Source organism: Panthera onca, chromosome D3 (genome assembly GCF_046562875.1).
Source record: "Panthera onca isolate mPanOnc1 chromosome D3, mPanOnc1 haplotype 2, whole genome shotgun sequence".
Lineage (NCBI taxonomy): Eukaryota > Metazoa > Chordata > Mammalia > Carnivora > Felidae > Panthera > Panthera onca.
The window spans coordinates 13552997-13579213 of record NC_138350.1 but is presented as its reverse complement, the minus strand read 5'-3'; the positions used below and the strand labels follow the sequence as shown (position 1 = coordinate 13579213).

The window sequence follows — 26217 nt, the reverse complement described above, 5'->3', positions numbered from 1 at the left end:
TCATGGAATGCTCTATCACAGTTAAGGATGAACTGGATCTACATGTATCATCATAGATAAATCTCAAAATCATAACATTGAATATTTAACAAAGTTGCAGAAGTATAGGTACAGTATGATGCCAATTATGAAAGTTTTATAAACACTTTATATTGTTTATGAGTGTGTATTAGTATACATATACTAATAAAACATAAGAACATAGATGTAAAATGTAACTTCAGAATAGAAAATTCTCTGGTAGGAGGAGGGAGAATAAAGATATATCTACTTTCTTACTTTCTTTGGAAGAAAAAAACAAATATGGCAAAATACTGATAAATCTAAGTGGTAGGTGTCGTAATCTGCATGTTTTTACATATTTGAAATATTAAAGAATTTAACTTCTTACAAACGAGAAATTAAATTCCTTTGATTAAACAACAACAACAACCCTACCCTCTGCCTAGCATGGAGTTAGCAGTATAGAGTAAATTTCAAAATTAGACACCCTGGATTTGAATTTTGGCTTCACCAACACTTAGTGGGCAGGACCACCCCATGTGGCTACACATAACACCAGCGGGCATTCACATAGTCTAGGATGTGAGTGACACCTTTTGGAGTTGCATAAATAACATGTTCATCCTGAGCGTGAGAGCCTGAACAGCTTTCTTAACTTCCTTGAGCCTCAGTTTCTCATGTAAGTGAAAATAACAATATTTATCAATAGATGTTGCTGGACTTCAGTAAAATAACACATGTAAAGTGTTTAGCATAATGCCTGGCACATAGCAAATGCTCAATAACAGCTAATGGCATTCGTACGTAGGATTATTCCTTTGTTTGTCATTTATATTCCAAAGTGAACCAAAATTATACTTAAAACACTGAAACCGTAGCAGCATCTCCTCAGTTATGAAAATTTAAGAGGATGTACTACCCAAGTTGAATTTCACAGCTTATTAGCGTCCACCCATTGTTTTTACAATTTTTTTTCTTACCATAACCTTTCTAAATGTGGTATAGATTCTACCCTTTCCAGCCTTCTTAAATAAAGCAAACAGAATATACCCTTTTATGATAATTCAAGATCACCATTACATCAGTTTTTGTACTATGTAGATGTAGTAATGGCTGAAGTTTCAAACACAAGTTCACACCGGGTGAAACAAAGAGTCATCCCAGGAGATGCTTCTAGTACTTCCTCTCTTGAGAGAGGCCCTGGTTTGTGCTTAATTTTTGATTTTATTTTTTTATAAAAATGAATTAAAGTATGTATGAAAACACTGTCTCTGTATCAGCCTAACTCTGATTGCCTTTTATAAAATGAACTACACTTACAAGCATAGACTTTGGTCAGACAAACTTGAGTTCTAATTCTAGCTCTGCCATTTCTTAGTTGCGTGACTTTGGTCAAATTGTTTGAACTCTCTATGAAATTTGTGTAATAAGATCTCCTACCTTACTAGAATTGTCTGGATTAAATGAAAATCTGAATTTAAAGTTCTTCTTATTATAATCTCTATATACTGTACTCAATAAATGTTGGCCATTATCAACGCAATCATAATATATGTCATATTTCATCCAAGATTTTAATTGACATTTTAACATCTCTTTGAAACTGGTGGTTATTTTACAGGCAATCGCATTTTATAATTATAATTGGCAGCATTTTCCCCCAAGTTATACATAAAACAGTGTATATTTTATAGTCAGTAGCATCTTAGATTCAGAGAAAAATGGTAGTACCTGCTCAGTTAATATTCATTAAGTAAAATTGTTACCAAGGACATTTAACTTATCAACAATTATTCAAAATGTATTATATTGCTAGTGCAATAGACCATTCAAGTACCTTTTTGACAGCTTTGCTATATATCTCCTTAGCATTAATCTTGTTAATGCATATATAAAAGAAGAGTATTTTTTTACATGAAAAAAAAAAAAGACCAAACTGCTGCATATAAAACTGGAAGTTAATGATTTTTCCAAGTTTTCTGTATGTTTGCAATACTTTAAATTGTACTTTTAATATTGAAATTACTTTGAAACTTGTGGATAATGTTGTACCCTTTCCTTATGACATTACTTCTATAATACTGCATTTTTTTTAAAAGCTCCCTAATTTGTAATTTAAATTGCTAGGGTAACATCACAAAGGAGGAAGATGATAATGTTACCGGCACTGTCCCTTTTTCCTGGATCAAGCTCTACAGTTCCATAGTGGTGAAGCCTATTCTATAAATTATCTTTTGCTAAATTAATTTTCCACTGAGAGAACTAGTTACATGCAAGAATCTTCTGAAAACCTTGGACACTGAAATTGGCCAGTCAGCAAAAATTTTATTTTTCAAGATTATTTCAAGAGAGGTTAATATGATGTTCATTTGTTTAACCTACAGATGCTTAACTTAGTTTACCTATAGAGGTTATGATAGAAGCTGGCAAATGGTCCATTAGCCTCGTCAGGGCATTTATTGTGCTCAGAAATGAATTCTCCAGGAAAACAAAACAAAACAAAACCCCAAAACATGCCTTTATGTAGGTTTTTTGCCTGGACTTTTCTTTTTTTTTTTTTTTTTTTTTTTATTTTATTTTTTTTTTATTTTTTAATATATGAAATTTACTGTCAAATTGGTTTCCATACAACACCCAGTGCTCATCCCAAAAGGTGCCCTCCTCAATACCCATCACCCACCCTGCCCTCCCTCCCACCCCCCATCAACCCTCAGTTTGTTCTCAGTTTTTAACAGTCTCTAATGCTTTGGCTCTCTCCCACTCTAACCTCTTTTTTTTTTTTTTTTTTTTCCTTCCCCTCCCCCATGGGTTTCTGTTACGTTTCTCAGGATCCACATAAGAGTGAAACCATATGGTATCTGTCTTTCTCTGTATGGCTTATTTCACTTAGCATCACACTCTCCAGTTCCATCCATGTTGCTACAAAAGGCCATATTTCATTTTTTCTCATTGCCACGTAGTATTCCATTGTGTATATAAACCACAATTTCTTTATCCATTCATCAGTTGATGGACAACCTGGACTTTTCTTCTTCCATGTTAGCCACTCATTGTTTATCTGTTAATAAATGAATGTTGTGATGGCTGTTAGGGGAAGGCAGGCATATTTACTCTTCTGAAGCTGTTGCTGCTGCTTTTTTTTTTTTTTTCATTTTAAAGTTTATTTATTTAGTTAAGTTTATCCATTTTTAAGTAATCTTCACACCCAGTGTCGGGCTTGAACTCACAACTTTGAGATTGAGAACCACAGACTCCTCTGACCAAGCCAGCCAGGACCCCTCCCACCTTTTTTTTTTTTTTAATCCCAGTACAATCTATCATAAAATGCACCAGGTTGTCAAAAAGACACTGAGACCTAGTGAAAATAACACATTTCTTGGATTCTTACAAGGTGGGTTGAAATCCCAATTTAGCCACTTACTATGTGACTTAGTTTCATTATTCAGACTAGCTGAACCTCAGTGTATTTAGTTGGAAAATAATGCTTGGAATGATCACGCTTACCTTGCCGAGCTATCGTGAGAATTACGACCGACAGCAATGAGTGCCTGACATGTAGTAGGGGTTCAGTAAGTGGTAGTAACTATTGTTATCACTAATTATTATGTTTTTCAGGCACATTGGTTTGTAAGAAACCTGTTGCCACAAAAACTTGACCATTGTCTTTAAATAGAAATCATTATTTTTTTCTTTTAGTTAATACACCTTTTTTAGGATTCCACCCTCCTCCCTTCTTTTGAGAAGATATGAATTACATATCACAAGGTGGCTTCAAAAGCACTCCTAATTCCTATTTTGCTGCTTATGTGGAAGATCGTATACAGACTATTATATTCTATAGTAAGGGGTTGACAAACTTTCTGTAGAGGACCAGATAATAAGTGTTTTAGGCTTTGCAGACCATACATTCCCTGTCATAACAACTCAACTCTGCTGTTGAGCATAATAACAGCCATAGACAATATGTTTATAAATGAACGTGGGTGTAGTTCAATAAAACTACGTAAACAGTCTTCTAGGTGAATCTGGCCCGCAGGCCATAGTTTCCCAACCCTTGCTCTATAGTATGCTGGCTTAGCAATGAATCCTGTCACCAAGGCCCAGAGGATTTATGTAGCACATCTAGCAAAGGACTTGAGCATAGCTGAGGCCATTTGAAACTAGTATTTAGCAAATGCTTCTCAGACCATAGAACTATGTTGTGTGTTTAGAGTACCTGTGGTCATGTGCTTCTAACTACTAAAGCTATTCTACCATTGTGTGGCTGGCTGTTGTCTTGTGTTGTTCACAGTGGAGTGCTGACTACTTATGGCCTCACCATTCCCTCTTCATTTCCAAGCTACTGCCTTTCTTGTCACTGTTGAATTGGGTTTTGTTGTTGTTTTTTTGTTCCTTCATCCTCTTTCCAAATTCCTGTTCTTTCTTTAGTCCCCCTTCCTGGCTGTTTCTCCTGTGCAATTCAGTGTTCTTCTTAGCAGCTTGAATTTTATATCTTTTGCCATTTAGTGAGAAGGTTCCTATCCTTCTGGCAGTGAATGAAACCATCACATAGCATCTGATGGAAGCCCCAAGACTTAGTCGCTCCTCAGTCATTTTTGTGACTTCTTGCTGCCCAAGATTATTTGCTGACAAAGTTTCTTCCTTGCTTTAATTTGCCTTACCTTCATTTATTTATTCTATGGGTATTTTTGAACCACCAAAAATAGATACCAGGTGCTATGCTTAGCAGTGGGAATGCAAAGATGAATATAGTAGACACTGTCCTTGTCCTCATGAAGCTTAGCAGAAAGGACCCACATTACGTAAAGAATTACACAAATAATTATGGTTGTGGTCCATAGGAGAAAGGAAAAACATAATTTGCAGTAACAGAATCTAATAGTCTGAGAAGTCAGAGAAGGCTTCCCTGAGGAAGTGCTTACAAGCATATAATAACCCCTGAATAAATATTTATGAAATGAATGCAAAATGCAGTTATATTTAAGGTGAAGTCTGAAACGTTGGCAACAATTAACCAGATAAAGTTGAGGGAATGAAAGTGAGAGGGGAGTCCAGACAGAGGAGGCAGTATGTGTGAAAGGTTCTAAAATTGGTTCTCTCAGTGAAGCAAAAGAAGAGGGTGGAGGCATTACTTCTCAGAATGAAATGCTAGAGGTCGCCAGGGTCATGTTTGTTTAATTTTTTTAATGTTTGTTTAATTTTTTTAATGTTTGTTTATTTTTGAGAGAGACAGAGAACAAACGGGAGGGGCAGAGAGAGAGAGAGAGAGAGAGAGAGAGAGACAAAGAATCCAAGGCAGGCTCCAGGCTCCAAGCTGTCAGTACAGAGCCTGACATGGGGCTTGAACTCACAAACTGTGAGATCATGACCTGAGCTGAAGTCAGATGCTTCACCGACTGAGCCACTTAGGCACCTCATCTACGGTCATGTTGATAAAGGTAAACTGGCTATGGTTTGAGGATCCGGACTTTGTCCTAAGAATGATGGGAAATCATTGATGGTTACACGATGAGTTCCTAGTTCCACCTGACTTTAAATACTTGAAGTTGGCAGAAGGCCAAGCTTTCCAGCGTGTCCCTGCTGAAAAATAAAAAAAATAAACCTGAATCTAAACCTGAACCCTTGTACATTTGAAACAGATACAAATCCATTTGTCCACACGACAACTTTTTTTTTTTTAATGTTTGTTTATTTTTGAGAGAGAGAGAGACAAACCATGAGCGGGGGAGGGGCAGAGAGTGAGGGAGAAGCAGAATCGGAAACGGGCTGCAGCCTCTGAGCTGTCAGCACAGAGCCCAACACAGGGCTGGAATCCACAAACTATGAGATCATGACCTGAGCTGAAGCTGGACGCTTCACCGACTGAGCCACCTAGGCGCCTCCACACTATAACTTTCAAATTTCTACTTATTATCAGTTCATGCCCCTGTAATACTAGTATCTATTTCATGAGTGTATAGTATCCTGTTGAGAGGTTAAGAAAAAATATTTGTAGAATAGTAGACTGTCACATTTTAAAGGTATCAGAGAACATTTAGTCAAGACTGTAAGAGGCCCCTCCAAAGTATCATGAATGAATAACCATAGTTGTCTTCTGTGGGAATACTGTCAATGGCTTAAAGTTCACTACTCTTTTTTTTTTTTAACGTTTATTTTTAAGAGAGAGAGCAGTCGAGCAAGTGGGGGAGGGGCAGAAAGAGAGGAGACAGAATCTAAAGAGAGATAGCCAGAGATAGCCAAATTGAGACGAATGCATTTGTAGGACAAGTCCAGTCTTAACACACCTGGCCTTTAATGTTTGTTTATTTCTGAGAGAAAGAAAGAGGCAGAACGTGAGCAGGGGAGGGGCAGAGAGAGAGAGGGAGACACAGAATCCGAAGCAGGTTCCAGGCTCTGAGCTGTCAGCACAGAACGCAATGCAAGGCTCAAACTCACATAAAGCAAGATCATGACCTGAGCCGAAGTCCTAAGTCCTACGCTTAACCCACTGAGCCACCTAGGCGACCCCTAAAGTTTACTGCTCTTAACATTGTTCTTTCCAAATTTGGGGGGGAGGGGTTGCTTTCTTTTGTTTTCTCACCCTGGCTTTTTACAAGTTCATCCTTCTGTGAGTGAAAATGTCTTTCATATTACTTCTGCCCTAAGTTCTTGTTTCTTAGAATTGCAAAGAATAGGGGCGCCTGGGTGGCTCAGTCGGATAAGTGTCCGACTTCAGCTCAGGTCATGATCTCGCGGTCCGTGGGTTCGAGCCCCGCGTCGGGTTCTGTGCTGACGGCTCAGAGCCTGGAGCCTGTTTCAGATTCTGTGTCTCCATCTTTCTCTGACCCTCCCCTGTCCATGCTCTCTTTCTGTCTCAAAAATAAATAAATGTTAAAAAAAAAAAAATTAAAAAAAAAAGAATTGCAAAGAATAAGCCCTGTTTTCCATTTTAAAAGAGGTTAATAGAAGAATCTTTGCTTAAAAACCAAGTTACTCTGATAAAACCTGAGAATTAGATTATGAATTACAAGGGGGGGACTGTGTAAGGAATCCATTAGGATAAGCACAGTAGAATGAGATTGTGACTTATCTTCTAGGGCATAATAACTAGTAACTAATATAAAATTAAGTGCTCAGAACTAGAACCTTGTTTCTTTCCTTTGGTCAACAAACTGAGCACCTTATATGTGAATAACATTTTATTACATGTTGCTTGAGGAATAAATAAAAGCTAAAGAGTATTAGGGTTATAAGATCTTCCTCTTAGAGCTAATGATTTTTTGTTTCTTGAGAGAAAAGATTTGTATGTTTATGTCAGTGCAGTAAGAGAGCACAGGCCAAGTAGGCAGTATACTAAAACAGAGCTATAGAAATTCCCAAAAAGAGACCATGATGGGCTGGGTTGGAATAAATCTATTAACAAATACCTAATTGCACTGAGTTTCTCTTTAAAGGGGGTGAATCTTGGGGCACCTGGATGGCACAGTCAGGCGTCGAACTCTTGACCTTGGCTGGGGTCATGATCTCATGGTTGGTCGGTTTGGGCCCCACATCGGGCTCTGCGCTGATGGTGTGGAGCCTGCTTGGGATTTGGCCTCTGCTTCTTTGTGACCCTCCCCTGCTTGTGTTTTCTTTTTTTTTTTTTGTCCTCTCTCTCTCTCTCTCCCTCAAAATAAATAAGTAAACTTAAAATTTTTTAAATAGATAAATAAAAATAAAAGGGAGTGAACCAAACCTTCCTTATTATTTATCTTCCCCTTCCTCCCGTATCCCGTCACCACCACCACCTGTATCATTTATTTGGCCCGGATGAGCCTTCAAACAGTGTTTATTGAATTGAATTATTTTATCTCACATGCTATGTTAGTAATGCTTAAGATGTTCCATTCTATAATAATGCTTCTCATTCTATTTTTCTGTGCCTTATGGGTTTCATTTCCAATAAATACATATTTTTAAACCAATATACATACACACGAAGATGTTCATACCTGTTGTGGAAACACAAGCCAAGACCAGCCTTTTGAAGATACGTGAAAGGGGTGCCTGGGTGGCGCAGTCGGTTAAGCGTCCGACTTCAGCCAGGTCACGATCTCGCGGTCCGTGAGTTCGAGCCCCGCGTCAGGCTCTGGGCTGATGGCTCGGAGCCTGGAGCCTGTTTCCGATTCTGTGTCTCCCTCTCTCTCTGACCCTCCCCCGTTCATGCTCTGTCTCTCTCTGTCCCAAAAAAAAAAAAAAAAATGAAGATACGTGAAAAAGAAAGAAATTTTTCTTTGTCTTTTTTGAAATGGGCTTGTTAGGAGCTTTGCCAGTGTACATTAAGATGACCAGCAGCTTCTTCTGAAGGACTATCCTGGGCTGACCTTAGAGATTCAAATAAGTGGATTATGTCGCATGATGACAGTAACGAGCCGTTGATTTAGCAGCAAAGCTTTGCCCACAGATCCTTATTTCTCTATCTGCCTGATTTCTTTCAAGAAGTACTTTATCGTTTCTTTTCTTTCAGCGGAACGGAAGCCCCCCCTTTTCAACATGAATGCCATGAGTGCCTTATACCACATTGCCCAGAATGACTCCCCAACGCTACAGTCTAATGAATGGTAAGACTCTGCTCTCATTTTAAATCTCTTAAGGAAATCACCATATGTATTTGGCACGCATTACATTACATTTTAAACATCTGACCTAGAAACCATGTCATTCCTTCATTGTATGTTAGAGGAAGTGCAGTGGTGCTTTACAGGCATGAACTGGTGATGCACGCACACACACACACATTTTTATGTATTTATTTCTCACTGTCACTTGTACTGTGTTCTTAAACTGCGTGTAGGAACTGAAATTCTATAGGGAACATACCCTGTTATCTTCCTAATAAGTCTTGTCTTTTAAATCCTGACAGTCTCGTATTGATCATCTTAGCTCTTATCACTTCTCAGCAGAGATAAAGTACCTTCTCTGATGTCATTATTTTTCCACTTGTCATTTCTTTTATTATATGTCTATTTAAATATGTTGAACATACACTATCACTATCAGACCATACACTATCAGAAGATGTATCATTCCATATAGAAAATTATGACACTTTGATAACTGTTTGGGCCACAAGAGTTATAGAAGAAGGACAGTTTTAAAGAGACTGGACAAAATGGGATTCTCAAGAGAAGAACGTTTTTTCATCCAGAAGGCATATTCCGAAGTTCTCTTCCCTTATGCTTCAAATTTTCCTACCTGGTTATAGGTGGTGGGTGTTGGAGAGGTTGCCAACTGGCCATGAAGAATATAGACTTGAGATTTAGGAGAGTTGTTATCTTGGGAAAGAAAAATGTGCACAAAACTATAATATGTGTAAATAATAGTATTTTTCATTTTCTTATATAAATTATGTTTTGACCTTGCTTATATATTAAGATATGTTTATGTGTTGACTAACTTTAAATTCTCCACATTCATTATCCAAATATGAATTTTTAAATACTATAAACTTGAAAATGGTCCACTTCTAATATTCCATATATTTTATTAAAAAGCTCTTAAAATGTAAAATTTTCCCTTGAGTGAGAATTATTTTAAGTAATCCATGTATTCCACAGACCCTCATTTTCTTTTCTGTCAATGTATTTGCACATGCAGGACAGACTCCTTTAGGAGATTTGTTGATTACTGCTTGCAGAAAATACCTCAGGAAAGGCCAACGTCAGCGGAACTATTACGGGTAATTTTTCAAATTTGTATTTGAGAAGGGGGATTTGAAGTCATGTTGTAGTGGAATATGGTAAATCATTCCTATGGCGCCTCATCATGACAAACTAGATTAGAACATGCCGCCTTGTCATTTATCCAGAGATAACAGCAAGGCATAGAAACGGCAAGATTATCACAATGGATGTGCTGTACATTCCCCTGGGTAGTCTTTTCCCAATCTTTTCCATCCTCTCTGCTTCCCCCTCCCTCTTTTTGCCTTATGACAAAGAGTATTTCTCTTTGCTCTGGTCATCACTTGGATGTTCCTGTGACTAATATCTGCATGCACTTTAATACGGTGCTCTCAGGACAGTCTGCCAATGGTCCACATGCCAACCCTGGGATTTCAGTTAGGTTGTTGACAAATCATCAGGCAGTGAAGATACACAATAAATATACAAAGCATACATTTATATCGCCTTACATCATACATGTTGGTGACAAGAGTATCATGTTAACTTTATTCATTTGATTTAAGCATCATGGTTTTGAGCATCTCTTCATGTAACATTTTATTATAAGCTTTATATGTAGGTTCCCTCAGTATCAGTGAAGTATGTGGAGACTTTTACAATATAAAGATCTTTTATTTGGCACAGACTGGGCCAGATTTATTTAACCTCTTTCTGGACGTATATTTTTCAACTCTTTTGTTGGCTGGTTGGTTTTAAGGAAAACTCAGAAAGATTACATTGCCTAAATTTGAAAGCTTAAAACTGTCAGCTGCCTTTAGAATTGAAGAGCACCTTGTGTAGGTCACAAACTCTTGGTTTATGTTTGCTTCTTCTTACAACTCTGTAAACATTATCGTATTGTTTTCTCTGGCTGTAAGTGTTTCTGAAGAGGTAGATCTGAAGGCAGCTAATTTTGCCATGGAAAATTAAGTGTTTTCATCTTGTAAATAGCAGCCCACAGGAACACAGTGGCAGAAACAATAGGACAAAGGACTCCCATTCCCTTTGGTGGAGAGCCATCATGCGTTCTAGACATGTGCTCTACTCTGTGTGTCTCAGCAACAGTTCCGCACGTCTTCAGGGAAAAATGACAACCAGAACAAAACACCAGATAACCCAAGATAAAGTAACATCTTTATTACTTTGAAGTAGGTGAAGATTAAAAAAAAAAAAAAATGGGACCTAGAAAGCCCTACCATAAAGGGGAAAAAAAGGATAATTTGGGCCGTATTAAAATTAAGGGGGCGAAGAAAAATAAAAAATACTGAAAAAAACTAAGGGGGAGAAGCACCTCAAAGAAGAAGATACTACAAGGATTCGAAGACAAATTTTAGGGCACAGACAACAAAAGGATATAAAAAGCAAGTGGGCAGAGGTAAGAAAAGACACAGAAGAGAAAAATTAAGACACAGAATCATAAGCAATAAACGAATGTAGTAAACCAACCCATTTAGGGTATTTCCAAGGATAGAAAGTTGTAGGGAAATAAAAGTTAAATGCAAGGGAAAAAATGCTAAAGATGATTATAAGGAAGATGGCTTCTGTGGAAGACAGGAGATCTAATTATATGCCAACCTATTACTCCTGAAGAAGAAAGCAAAACACATCTAGCAGAAGATACTTAAAGATATACCTGAAGAAAACTTTATTGGCAATAACTGTTTGGATCTTTATTTGACTTGATTTCATCTTAATTTGATTTGGTGGGCCAAATCAAACAAGCCCACCATTTACTCAACAGTTACTGATTGTCTACTACATGACCAAGCACTGTTCCAAACACTAACAAGTAAATATATGATAAAGTAAATATATATCAGTTGGTAGTAAATTCTTTGCAGAAAAAATAAAGCTGGAGCAGGAGCTGGTGGTTTGTTTGTTTGTTTGTTTGTTTTAATTAACTCTACCCACAACATGGGGCTCAAACACACACCCCCAGGTTAAAGAGTTGCATGCTCTTCCAACTAAGCCAGCCAGGTGCCCCAGGACCTAATGTTTGGGTGGGGTTTTTTCCCCCCTAAATTTATCTATTTTGAGAAAGAGAAAGAGAGATGCTGGGAGGGGCAGAGAAAGAGGGAGAGAAAGAGAATCCCAAGCAGGCTCCTCACTGTCAGCAGAGTCAGATGCGAGGCTCAAACTCATGAAACATGAGATTATGACCTGAGCTGAAGTCAGACACTTAACTGACTGAGCCACGCAGGTGTCTCAGGAGCTAACTTTTTAGATGAGGAGTTAGGGAAGGCCTTACTAGAGAGGTGACTTTTAAGCAGAGGCCTGAAGAAAGACACCATGGAACTGATTTGCAGTAACCTGATAAAATTCCTTGAACTCCAAGGGTAAAGAAAGACTTATACAAATAGGTTGAAAAAAATATTTTGGGGTGGATCTTTGTCCTAGCTAAGGTGCTCTTCAGTTATAAATGCAGCTTAGATTTTCAAGCCTTACAAATTGAATCAATTTTTTTTTTCTTAATAGCTTTTTAAACAATGGCTCAATAGCAAAATCCAGCCAATCTAGTGATAAAACAAGAAAGAAAGAAAGAGAGGGAGGAAAGGAAAAAGGAAGAAAGAATAAATTAGGAACTGAAGAAACTGGTACAAGGACTGGCAGCAAACACTGAATTTAAATTGGCCCCAGAATTTTTTATATATTTCTTTTGCTTGTTTATTTTTTTTTTTTTTCCAACGTTTTTCATTTATTTTTGGGACAGAGAGAGACAGAGCATGAACGGGGGAGGGGCAGAAAGAGAGGGAGACACAGAGTCGGAAACAGGCTCCAAGCCATCAGCCCAGAGCCTGACGCGGGGCTCGAACTCACGGACCGCGAGATCGTGACCTGGCTGAAGTCGGACGCTTAACCGACTGCGCCACCCAGGCGCCCCTCTTTTGCTTGTTTAAAGGGACTACATTCTTCGGGGCTCCTGGGTGGCTCAGTGTCCGACTTCGGCTCAGGTCATGATCTCACGGTTTGTGAGTTCGAGCCTGGCTCAGTTCGTGTCCAGCTGTGCTGACAGCTCAGAGCCTGGAGCCTGCTTCAGATTCTATGTCTACCCCTGTCTCTGCCCCTCCCCTGCTCAGGCTCTGTGTCTCTCTGTCTCTCAATAATAAATAAATGTTAAAAAAAAAAAAAAAAGTTTTTTTTAAAAAAGGGACTACATTCTTCATATTGGTAGGTAATACGAATTTAGGAAGACAGAGTGAGAAAAGTAAATCTTCCTATTCTGGGTCCCTCTCTAGAGGCAGCAACCACTATCACCAATCTTGTGCATATTTTTCTAGAGATATTTTATGCATATGGAAGTAAATATTCTTATTTTTGCACCAGTAGGAGCTAGCTCTAAACATTGTTCTAACTTGATTGTCTGTTTTACTTTATAGTATGTTTTGGGTACCTCATTCTTATGAGTGGCTCTGTCACATTCTCAGAACGACCATGCTTTTTTTAACCAACTTCTTTATGGGGTTTGCGATCTTTTGCTATTAAAAACTGCTGCAGTGAGTTTGTGTACATGTGTCATCGTGTACTGTATACGGGTATCTAAAGAATAAAATCATGGAAGTGGAATTGCTAATCAGAGGGAATCTAGATTTTAAATTTAAACGGATACCGACAAATCGTCCTCCAAAGAAGTTGTACCAGTTTATAGTCCCACTAACAAAGAGGAGGACCATCAAATTTTCAACTTGGCTCTCAGATCAGTGAAAAACTCGTAGTTTTAATTTGTATTTCTCATTATGAGCTAAGTTGATGCATCTTTCATATGTTGAAAAGCCATTGGTTTCCTTTTCTGTAAACTCCTCTTTGTGATCTTTACCCATTTGTCTGATCATTGGGCTTTATTATTATTATTAATTTGTAGTAGGTCTTGCAAATATTTTTTCCCTATTCCTCTTTTGGTGTTGTTTATGGTGGGCTTCTTTTGAGAGGTGATCTAAAAATTTGTTGTAAGGAAGTCAACTTCCCCCCCGCCCTCAGTTGGCTATCTTATTCCTAAATATTCTTAATCCATCTTTTCTTCACATTTTCTTCCTGACATTAAAACGTCACCTTCACATTGAATCCATTTCAATATAGAACCAAGGTAAAATCATTTATATGGTTAAAGAGCAGAATGTAAATGCTATAGGCACTGACAGTGTAAAAATGCTAATGTAACCAGAACAACCTAGGGGTAGGAAAGAAAGATAAGTGTATTAATTTTCCTCTTCTTCAGAGTAGCTGGTCGATAATAATTCTTAAGTTGAAATGCATAATTAAAAAAAAAGTAATTCTAATCTCTGTCATCTTTTTTTTTTATTTCCTTAACTTTAGAGGATTTTTTAAGAACTGGTAACTATTGGTGAAGAAATTATAACTGAAGTTAAGCAATTACTTTACTTCATTGTTTTCTAATTCTGCTACATTTAAGTATACCTTAATTTCACAGATTTTCTTAAAATTAGCATGCATAATCTTCCCATGTAAAATTGTTTCTAGATATCCATTATCCTGTGTGAGAACATGTAAAATAACATTCTTTATTTCTGGATGATGGAATTTGGGATGTTTTTCTTTTACTGTCTTTTATGCATTTTTCTGTATTTAAACGTTTCAAGGAAATATACTTTCAAGAACAATGGAATCATTCTTTTTAAAGGATCTGGGGACCTTTTAGTTGTAAGGGTGTCAAGAGTAATGGACTTTGGAGAACAGGAGGAGATGGGGTTGCAGGCAGAGAGAACATGAGCAAAGGTATACAGGTATGAAACACATGTCATGAGTCAATAACTATCTAGACTGTACTATATGCATTGGATGGGAAAGAGGTCTAGGAGTGACTAGATTTGAGCCTACAATTACAACCATGGACCTGGCTGTAAAAGGCTAGACTTCATCATCAAGGCATGTTTTTTTGTTTGTTTGTTTTTTGAGAGAGTGAAAGAGCGAGCATGAGCAGAGGAGGGGCAGGGAGAGAGAGGGAGAGACAGAATCCTAAGCAGACTTCTGCCGGCAGCGCAGAGCCTGACTGGAGGCTCCAACTCACCAACGGTGAGATCATGACCTGAGCCGAGATCAAGAGTCAGATGCTTAGCCCATTGAGCCACCCAGGTGCCCCTGGAGGCATGTTTTGAAGACTTTGAGTATATCAGTTTTAAAAGGCTTGAACAGGTTAAGGGCTTAATTACCTTGTGCAACAAGTGCAGGGCATTGAGAAAGAAGATGTTATAAGCAGAGTCCAGAGCTGTAAGCAGCTCACCAATGTCATCATGGATCCAGGCTCTTTGTATCTTCCTACTTTATCATCTTCAGCAGGTGGTTCTTATCTTCTTGGTCACAAAATGGCTCCTGCATCTCTAGGAAAAGTCTTTATCCCAAGAGGAGAAAGAAGGAAGGGCAGAGTGGAAAACACCCTTTCTTCAGGTGCCTTGCCTTTTTCTTCTAGAAAACAAAACCGCCCTCAGAGACTTCTGTGCCTAGACAGCGTCTCATTTGCCAGAACTCTGTCATATTGTTATTTTTTAAGTATAAAAAAGGCTGGAGTTCAAGCAACCCTTTTACTTTCTAGTGTTCACAGTAGATGAAGGCAAGGAAAAGAGGTTGGAAAGGGAGATAAATGGGACACCAGTGTCTGTTACAATGAGTGACACAATCAAACCCATGTTTTAGAAAGATGATAGTGGTGATGGCCCACCGGAAAACTAACACCAAATGAGCAGACCTGAGTTGTAGCCCTAGCTCTTGCAGTAGTTAGCTGTGTAAGTCACCTAACCTCTCTGTGCCTGAATTTTCACACCTTGAAAATGAAAGAACTTCTAACAGCTATTCCCGTTCTAAAATTCACTGATCCTAAATACTAGCTTGAAGTTTACTCAAAACCAACTTGCTCTTGTATAATTGCAAGCAGTAGAGGAGCAAAATAATTTACTTTCTCCCTTTCACTCTCATCTTGAAAGACGCGGGCTACTCTTGCTTTTGGGAATGGTGTTTCATTTTCAGAAAGGACTCTTGGCAGAGGAAGAGATATTTTATAAAAGCAAGAGCAAAAGCCACAGTTCCCCTGACAGCAAAGTCGGGGTGAAGAACCACAAGACATGTACGTGTTTTTCTCACAATGGCCCTACTTCTCTTTTATACCTGTTTAACTTAGGAAGAAATGAAATCCATTCCATCATCTAGGGCCTACCACATTATATCCCATTTACCCAATATCTTCAAATTACAAGTTCACATAAGTGAATTTTCCATGTAACTGAAACTTTTCCTTGAAAAAAACAAAACTTCCTCCCCCCACTTTTGATCATTTTCTGTGTAATCTCGTCAGAATCCATGATGTACTTTTCTGCCTTCTTAAAGAAAGCATAATGAACATAATTTCACTTCTTGATGGCTCAGAAGCAGTAGTGTTTCGTCAACTCGTGGCATATAAAAGGACTGCCTGAGGAGCATTTTCCCCTTTGCAAAATAGCCCACAAACCTTTGTTCATTTTTATGTGGTTGGTTGGTAGGTGTGTTAGTCGTGGAATTTCTCTCTTTTTATTGTCAGGCTGCCCAAGAACTTCCAAAGACCGTTCTTTTTTACAACAAACAACCCTAGTTCTAACAGCTCTCCCTCTTCTATTCTCCCACTTTTATTCCCTCTTTCCAAACTGCTACAGACTGAGAAACCAGGAAACCATAATGTGTGTAAAGATCACTGATAATATTGAAAGTGAGGGCTGTTTATACCAGGAAAAATTTATGGACTTTGGGGTAGTTCTTTTCACTCTTCAGAGGCCCTTTTCCCTTATTTCTGGTTGTGCAGTTCTGTAAAGGGAAAATGAAGCTGCCAGAATTATGACCTCTAAATAAAGCTGGCATATTTTCACGCATATACTCTACACGACCACCAAAATAGAAAACAAAATACACACAGTCGTTTAAAAGGGGTATTGTGGAGTGGGTAGGAGAATTGAGGCAGATTATAACAATAATATTCTTGAACTCTACATCACTTCTACTTATTATATAGCTTCAGACTTGAAAGTTACAAGTGTCTAAACTACTAGTCATTATCGGTTACATGTTAAAGTAAATCTCAAGAATTCTCAAGTAGACTCCAGGACAAAGTCCACAAAATGGGGCCTGAGGAAGAAGAGAAAAGCATAGTTATCTCTTTATAAGATTTATACAAATTGAGAGGTTGTGCGAAATGAAAGTCATATCTTGTTATTTCTGCAAAATCAACAGACCCGGTTATGTCTGTTTAGCTTTATAATGTAAATCTTGTGCCCCCAAATCTGTTTTCTCACTATCAGTTTCTGTTTTTTCTCCTCCCTCAATCAGCATGATTTTGTTCGACGAGACCGGCCACTACGTGTCCTGATTGACCTCATACAGAGGACAAAAGATGCTGTTCGTGAATTAGATAACCTACAGTACCGAAAAATGAAAAAAATCCTTTTCCAAGAGACACGAAATGGACCCTTGAATGAGTCACAGGAGGATGAAGAAGTAGGTCCAGTTTATTATAGCAGGCGCTCTAAGAGTGGGAAAGTTCTGGACTGGGCACTTTGTAAACCACTTTAGGCGATAAAAATGTAATTGGTGCCCCATGCCTCAAGAAACATGCAGAATTGCAAAAGAGATATTCGTAAAATAAGTCTTAAATAAGACAAAATATGAAAAACGTTACCAAGATATGTCACCATGCAAGGGTCATAGTGGGGAGAAAATAAGCCTGCTGGGGAGAATTAGTGAAGGTTGTATGAAGGACACGACATGGGTGGTTTTTGAGAGACAGGCATAGGGCATTTTAGACTCAGGAAAGTGCTGTACTTTAGGGAGATTATCTTGGCAACAGAGTGTAAGATGGGCTTGATGTGTTACATTCTGTAGACTAGTCCATGCAAGAGGCAATAAGGGCAATGTCGGTGGTGGGGGAGGGGGAAGGAAGACTTTTGAGAAACACTGTAAAGGTAGATTAGAAAATACAGTGCTTCTCACTGAAAGTGACTGTGACAGATGAGGAGGAGTTTGAGGTGACTCTGAACATTTTAGCCTGGGTGAATAGACTATGGCAATACCAAGAACAGAGAAAAAGAACCAAGGAGAAAGAATGGATTTAGGGTGATTTCAGTTTGGTGATGTTGAGTTTAAGGTCCCAGCATCATATGCTGCTGACCTAGTATTGAAGTTTTCAAAGGAGAGGTGACTTTCTGGTTTCTCATCAGATAACTTAAGAAGGATTTGTTGAGGCAAGGGTAAGGACAGTTGGGATGCCTGAATAGTGATGTCCGGCAGTTGGTTGGGAAATTCAAACCCAGAACATAAGAAAGAGGTCTAGGTAAAGGGTGCTTAGCTGGGGGTCAAGAGCATTATAATAATAATGAATGAGAAGAGAGCCGTGCCATATAAGAGACCCTAAGGAACAGACATCACAGGTGTTCTGAGAGTCCACAACTTCAAGCAGCCAGTGTATCGGATGCCACAGAGAGGTCATGTTAGACAAGGACCAAAAACAAACAAACAAACAAAAAACACATTAACTGGGTTTTACAAGTAAGGCATTCTTGATGACCTTCATAAGAGCAGTTTTACAGGAATAGTTAGGATGAATAATAGATAACTGTGGGTTTGTAGAATAAATGGGAAGGGGGAAAGTAGAAGCAGGGAAAGCTGGTTATGTTAAGATTCATAAATTTGGCTGAGAGAGAAAAGTGACAAAGGGCAGTATGTAGAGAGGTATGCGAGCATGGGGCAGGCGTCTTCATGTTTACAGGCAGAGTGGAAGAAGTCAGGATAGAGGCATGGAAATTAGAAGAAACAGACATAGTTAAAGAAGCAGGATCTCAGGAAGTCCATGAGATAGGAGCAGGAATATTAGAGCCTTGAACAAAAAGAAAGGACTCCTCGGGCGCCTGGTTGGCTCAGTCGGTTAAGCATCTGACTCTTGAGTTCAGCTCAGGTCATGGTCTCGTGTTTGTGAGACTGAGCCCCATGTCAGGCTTTGCACTGACAGTGTGGAGCCTGCTTGGGATTCTCTCTCTCTGCCCCTCCCTCATGCATGCATGCACGCTCACTCTTGCTGTCTCTCAAATGGATAGGTAAACTTAAAAAAAAAAAAAAATCTTCTTCTTCCTTTAAAACTAGATAGAAAAGAGGAAAGAAATGAACAATGAATTTTATTTTACCTTTTTGATGTGAAAGAAAAAATAACAATTATAAAAATGAAATTCAGAAAACTGAATTGGACTATAAAATCTCTTGGTTGCACATATACCAATGTTCCCCTTTAATTGGGAAAATAAATCTATTAAACATGTAATGTGTTATCTACCATATTAAATTACCCAAATGACCTATGCCAGTGATTCCTTATATTGCCATGGCTAAGTAACAGTTCATTAAAGTTAGATACACACAGTATGACTCTTTGAAAATAGGATTTTTTTTGGAACTAAGGTGCTCTAATTATATTATTTAATCTTATATCAAAAGATATCCCACTGTGATGAGTAAATTATATGTGCTGATTATTTTACCACTTCTCAAATAGTAGTCTTTGGAATAGCAGTGATGAATACCAGTATTATTTAACAGATATATTTAATAAGATTACAGAGGTAAGCACGATAGAATTGCTTGAGGGAGGCAGAATTTAATTACCTATCCAGGACAGTAGAAATAGTATCCCTGCTTAGGCATGAAGTTATTCGATAGTGATTTGCCAAGGAGTATATTGCTTGTCGATTCTCTGGAAACTCTTTCCACTCTTAGTTTCCAAAGACCACCACCCTATTTGTAAATATGTACGGTCTTTATCTAGCACCTTGATTGTCCCTGAAAGTCTCTTACAAACCTGGCCTGATTTCTGCTTGCTGAATAGCCATACGATAATATGATCATTGCATCTGACAGGGGAAAGCCCTGGGATAGCAGCATTTGGGGCCTTATGACCCATGTCCATAATGGCCCCTGAGGAAGGCATAGAAGTGAATTTGAGATGTCTGGAAATGGGGGGGAGTAGTGGAGTCACTGCATAAAAAGTTTATCTTGGCAGATTTGGCAGAAAAGCAACTTGGCACTGCAGAATTGAGTGTGCTTAATAGCTTAGTCAATGAATTGGGACTTTATCTCTAGTCATTTTTTTTTAACCCCCATGCCCCATTTTTATAGGACAGCGAACATGGAACCAGCCTGATCAGGGAAATGGACAGCCTGGGCAGCAATCATTCCATCCCAAGTGTGTCTGTGAGTACAGGCAGCCAGAGCAGCAGTGTGAACAGCATGCAGGAGGTCATGGAGGAGAACAGCTCTGAGCCTGTCTTGATGCACGATGATGAAAGCCCAGTCAATTCCAGTTCCTCTGTTGTGCCCAAGAAGGTAGGTTTCGGTTCTGTGGTACCCTCCGCAGCTCTAGGCTTTGCCAATCCTAGTGAAGCCAGCTCAGGCCGCTTAGCATCCAGACATGTCAGCGTTCCCTTTCTACAACTGAAATATGGGACTAGACCAAGCCGTTGATAGTTCTCTTACAGTAAAAAGGTAACAAAGGACTCTGCAAGCTATAGCTGGGCCTATTTTCTTCATCTTCCTCTTGCTGCTCTGATGTCTACCATCATCAATAAATAAAAATAAATAAATCCATAGCCTCCAAGTCAAAGAAATTGATAAAATCCTCTCTAAACCAATAACTTTAATGCTGTACATCTTTTTAAAAATTTTTTTAATGTTTATTTATTGTTGAAGGAGAGAGAGAGCATGAGCGATGGAGGGGCAGAGAGAGGCAGACACAGAATCCGAAGCAGGCTCCAGGCTCTGAGCCATCAGCACAGAGCCTAATGCAGGGCTCGAACTCACAAGCTGTGAGATCACGGCCTGACCCAAAGTCGGACGCTCAACGGACTGGGCCACCCAGGGGCTCCTAAAACTGCAAATCTTGACAGCTTCCTGAGCATAATCCGTTGGTTGTACCCTTTCAGAAGTATGCTCACGAAAGTATGTTTCTTGGGGCGCCTGGATGACTCAGCCTGTTGAGCGTCCAACTCTTCATTTTGGCTTGGGTCATGATCCCAGGGTCATGGGATAGAGCTCCACGCTCAACATGGAGCCTGCTTGAGATTCTCTGTCTCTCCCACTGCCTCTGTCCCCTGCTCGCACCCTCCCTCTCTCTCTCTATAAAAGTTAAAAAAAAAAAAAAAAAGTTTTTTAATAAGTATGTTTCTTAATGTATATTCCCAGGATACCATTTGTTTTAGATACAGTTTCTATTCTTTTCTGTTGTTCTCAGATTTATTTCTAATTCTAAAACTAGTTCTGTCAGCTGAAATATTCTGACTTTTCAGTGAATAATTCTGTTTTTGTATTTTTACTTTTCCAATTAAAGATTCTCATTTCATACAGGATTATCATGTTTCATAAGTTGAAGCACTTCATAAAAAAAAAAAAAAACATGAAGTTCCTTTCGGAGCATTTTCTATGAGTATTTCACAGAATTACCAATAATTCTTTGGACAGAGTCCCAAAAATGTTTTGTGTGACTTTAGGTAAATAGTCCATAGTGTAGAATTATAAAAAATAATCCTTTTTTATTTTTCCTTGTAAGGTGTGTATGTATTTATTTTAATAAATCTCAATAATTACACCCTAATTCCAGTGTACTTAGACTTCAATTGGTGCATTTTCCTGGGAAGGAAAAGGAAATTGAACAGGTAAGGATGAAGGGCAGGAGAAAATACATTGGTCCCTGGTCGTAAGTAGTGAAAGGATACACATCTGTTTTCTAAACTGATTAACTTGGGGCGCCTGGGTGGCTCAGTCAGTGAAGCGTCCAACTTCGGCTCAGGTCATGATCCCGCAGTTTGTGAGTTCGAGCCCCGCATCGGGCTCTGTGCTGTCAGCTTGGAGCCTGGAGCCTGCTTTGGATTCTGTGTCTCCCTCTCTCTCTCCCCTCCCCTGCTCACACTCTGTCTGTCTGTCTGTCTCTCTCTCTCTCTCAAAAATAAATAAACATTAAAAAAACTTTTTTAATAAACTGATTAACTTATTCATTTATCCGACAAAAATTGGTGAGGACCTCTACTATGTGCTAGGAACTATGGTAGGTCCTGTGGATGTATAGGAAATAAAACAGACATGGTGCTTTCATGAAACTTATTGTCTCTGGGGGAGATTAGGAAAATAACTGTGCAAATAACTATATCATGTAATTATGAAACTTCTGCTCTGGGTAAAAGGATTTAGTCTATCAGGGAGTAGTGGAAAGACTACCTTATGAAGTGACATTTAAGCTAAAATTTCAAAGATAAGTAGAAGCTAGCTAACTTGGGGTGAGACAAGGAGGTGAGTCAGAAAGTAACAAGCGCAAAGGCCCTGAGACAAAAAGAACTTTGTATATTCAAGGAAGAGGGAAAAGATCAGAGAGGTTAGAGCTTGGTGAGCTATGTAAAGAGTGAATGGAGTCCAGAGAGACAGCAAGGACCCAGATTATCAGAAAGCCATGGAAGTATTTTGAAGAAAGGAGTGATACCAGACCAAAGTAGAAATCCACTAAGAGTTCAGCATTGGCAGCCAGCTCTCTTTGAACATGGGCAAGTGATCCGATATTTGAAGGGTAGAAAAGAAGGTTTTGCTGGAATCTCTTTTTGGAAGGAGCTATCATGAATGCTGACAGATTTGGATCTCTCCCTTCTGTTCCCTCTGGGGCTCCATGGGTACAGGGATGAAAGGAAAAGGATTTCCACTGGATCCAGGACCCCTCAAAGGAGAACAGAATTAGAAGATACTACTAGCATAGTCAACAAGAAGGAAAACCCTAGTCTTGAACTTATTGGGGATTTTAATTCTAATTTTTGTGTGATGGTACAGAGCTGTCTTATGATAATACGGGTTTTTCAATATTTTTTTCTCTTGCATGGTATAATCACTTAAGGATAGATGTTAATTTATATTCTGAAATAGAAGGTAGTTGTATTTGATCCATACGAAATGTTTGTCAGGAATAATTTAAGTTATATAATGCATTTCTATTTTATTATGAAATAAATATATAGAGAAAGTGTGATGGAAGAAATTTAAAAAACATTTGCAAATAAAACTGAATGAATTAACTTGAAAATATAAGCAGGCTAATCAAAAGACAACATGAACAGAGTAAAAAAGCAACCCACAGAATATAACAAAATATTTGCAGATTATATTTGCAAATCTAATGTTTGCATATCTAATATTTGCATATCTAATAAGGGATTGATATCTATAATAGAGAGAGAGCTCCTAAAACTCACCAACCAGGGGCACCTGGGTGGTGCTCGAGTCTTGATGTCGGCTCAGGTCATGATCTCACAGGTTTGTGAGTTTGAGCCGCACATGGGGCTCTGCACTGATAGTGCTGAGCCTGCTTTAGATTCATATTCATTCCCTCTCTCTCTCTCTCTCCCTCTCTCTCTCCCTCTCTCCCTCTCTCCCTCTCTCTCTCCCCCTCCCTCTCTCTCTCAAAATAAATAAACTTAAAATGAAAAAACAAAAACAAAAAAATTCAACAACCAAAAAATGAACAGCCCAAATCAAAAATGAGCAAGGACTTGAATAGACATTTTTCCAAAGAAAATAAAACCATAGCACATGAAAAGATGCTCAACATCATTAATCATTAGGGAAATGCGAATCAAAACTACAATAAGATACCACCTCATACCCATTAGGATGGCTACTATCAACAAAACAAAAAATGACAGGAATGGACAAGAATGTGGAAAAATTGGAATCCTTGTGCACTGTTGATGGAAATGTAAAATGGTCTAGCTGCTGTGGAAAATAGTATGGTGGTTCCTCAAAAAATTAGAAACATAATTACCACATGATCCAGCAATTCTGCTTCTGGGTATATATCCTCCCAAAATATGAAAGTAGTATCTAAAAGAAATGTCTGTATCCATGTTCATAGCAACATTATTTATAATAGCTAAAACATGGAAGCAACCCAGCGTTCATTGATGAATGAAGAGATAAGCAAAATATGATATATGCATACAGTGGACTATTATCCCACCTGAATGAGCAAAGAAATTGTGTCACATGCTATAACATGGATGAACCATGAGGACATTATACTGAGTGCAATTTGCCAGTAATGAAAAGACAAACACTGTATGATTCTACTTATATGAGGTATTTAGAGTAGCTAAAATCATAAAGACAGGAAGTAGAATGGTGAGTGCCAGAGGCTGGGCTGAAGGGAGAAAAGGAGAGTTGTTTAATGGGGACAAGTTTCAGTTTTACAAGATGCAAGAGTTATGGGGATGGATAGTGGTGATGGTTGTACAACATTAGAAGTGTATTTAAGAGCCCCGAACTGTATACTTAAAAATAATTAAGATGGTGAATTTATGTGTATTTTACCACAATAAAAAAGGGGGAAAATATAAGCAGACAATAAAAGTAGAATATGTTATATATGAAAACTTAGTGTTAAATATGATATTTCTTCATGAGACCCATTTAAATCCTATACCTGGGCTTAAAAATACATCATTTTAGGGGCATCTGGGTGGCTCAGTTGGTTAAGTGTCCGACTTTGGCTCAGGTCATGATCTCACGGTTGGTGGGTTCAAGCCCCATGCTGGGCTCTGTGCTGACAGCTCGGAGCCTGGAACCTGCTTGGGATTCTGTGTCTCCCTCTCTCTCTGCTCCTTCCCATTCATTCTCTGTCTCTCTCTCTCAAAAGTAGATAAACATTAAAAAATTTTAATATGTATATCATTTTAAACACAATAGAAATAAAAAAGTATTCAGAAACTTTATATTTATTGGTATGCTTGAATTCCTAAAAGTTTTCCACTTGGGAACATAAATGAAATAGGATTTTAAGTTCTCAATAGAAAATTTTATGTAATGGATTACAGGAATAAGGAAACTAGTTTATAATTCTGTCTGCAACTGTTAGTGTTATTTTATGTTGCAAACCTCTCTGGGCCTCAGTTTCTCCATCTGTAAAATTAGGAGTTGTTCTATGTGGTTTCAGAGATCCCTTCCAGGTCTTAAATTCTACGTTTCTTTTCCTGTAATCTTTAAAGAAGCAGATCTCTAATGTGACTTTTAAGCTATTTTGTAAAGAGGTGCCTCAGGAACAAGCCTCATCCACACCTCCCCCAGGACAAGGCCTGCTTTTATATCTTACATTTTATGTTTGGATTTCACTTGAAAAGGAGGATTTTTCTTTTTCTTTTTTTTTCTTTTTTTTTTTTTGAAAAGGAGGATTTTTCTAAAAGCCACTGTTCTGATCAGTCCCTCCTTCTTCATGCAGATGGCATAGTGGTGACACATAGATACAGGTAACATTTAGGTCACAGGTTGGATTCTCTGGGAAGCAGAGCTGAGACCATTTCATGCACCAATTCATTTGCTTATTAGGAGTTTCCTTGGGGATCAACACCTGTGGAAGAGAGAGAAGGGAGCAGCATTGGGCAGAGGGCAAAGTTGAAGTGAGATGGCTCCCAAGGAGCTCTGGGGCTAAAATGACCCTTCAGAGTTGTCCAAACTAAGCCAGAATGGCTGTGCCTTGTTACCCTCACGCAGATCAGTCATTGAACGTGAGCACCCTGGGAAGGGTATGAACTTGCACAAGGCCGCTCTCTGCAGCCAAGGCAGCCCCTAAATGGACTGACAGCCCAAAAGGATTCTGGCAGCAAGTCTTTTCTTAGAGGGGAATCTAGGTGGTGCATTTCGGAGTCCACCATAATTTGTGACCACAAGGAATGTTTTTGAAAGGAAGCGGTCAAACTTGTCTTACAAAACATTTACCAGTTTTGTTTGGGTTTGTGACCAGAATCTTAGAAAAACCTATATATCACTAAATTACCATATTACAGTGTTTTACCCATTACCTCATTATCCTATTTTCTTTTCTTTTTAATATTTGTCACTATCTAATATTATGTATTAAATTTTTTATCTATTATTTCATTAGTAGAATGTAAATTTCATTAGGGCAAAGACTGTGCCTGCCTTGCTCCACAATGTATCTCAACACCTAGAACAGTGCCTGGCACAGCACAGGCACTCAGTAAATAACTACAGAATACAAGAATGAACAAATAAAAAGAAAACAGGGGCACCTGGGTGGTTCAGTCAGTTAAACATCTGACTTCAGCTCAGGTGATGAGCCTGCTTCAGATTCTCTGTCTCCCTCGCTCTCTGCCCCTCCCCGGCTTGTGCTCTGTCTCTGTCTGTGTCTCAAAAATGAATAAATGCAAAAAAAAAAAAAAAAAATTAAAAACACACACATACACACACACAGGGAATGAATTAATTGCCAGAGACTAAACATCATGCTATTTTGGTTCATTGAACATATGGATTAAAAGGGTTAAATAATCTTAAGTATTATCTTTATGGTTTAAAAGACTTGAGTGAAGAGCATTTCTCCAATAATTATACTCCAGTAATTAGAACAAACTTAAGAAATATCAAAATACACATTTGTGTCGCCCCCCCCCCACCTTGATTGTTACAATCAAGCAGGCATTATCCTAAATTAGTCAAACTGTAGATATGGAACAGATTACCGTTTTATATAGGA

At 38.5% G+C, this 26217-nt stretch overlaps 1 protein-coding gene across 3 annotated transcripts in view; it reads left to right on the top strand.

Moving 5' to 3' along the window:
• Window positions 1-26217, top strand: part of TAOK3 (TAO kinase 3) — a 185417-nt gene that overhangs the window by 116320 nt on the left and 42880 nt on the right. For all 3 annotated transcript variants that reach the window (XM_078435737.2, XM_078435739.2, XM_078435738.2), the window contains exons 10-13: window positions 8489-8582; window positions 9619-9700; window positions 16986-17153; window positions 19818-20024. In XM_078435737.2, the coding sequence (XP_078291863.1) occupies window positions 8489-8582; window positions 9619-9700; window positions 16986-17153; window positions 19818-20024 (551 nt within the window). The remainder of the gene's footprint in view (window positions 1-8488; window positions 8583-9618; window positions 9701-16985; window positions 17154-19817; window positions 20025-26217) is intronic.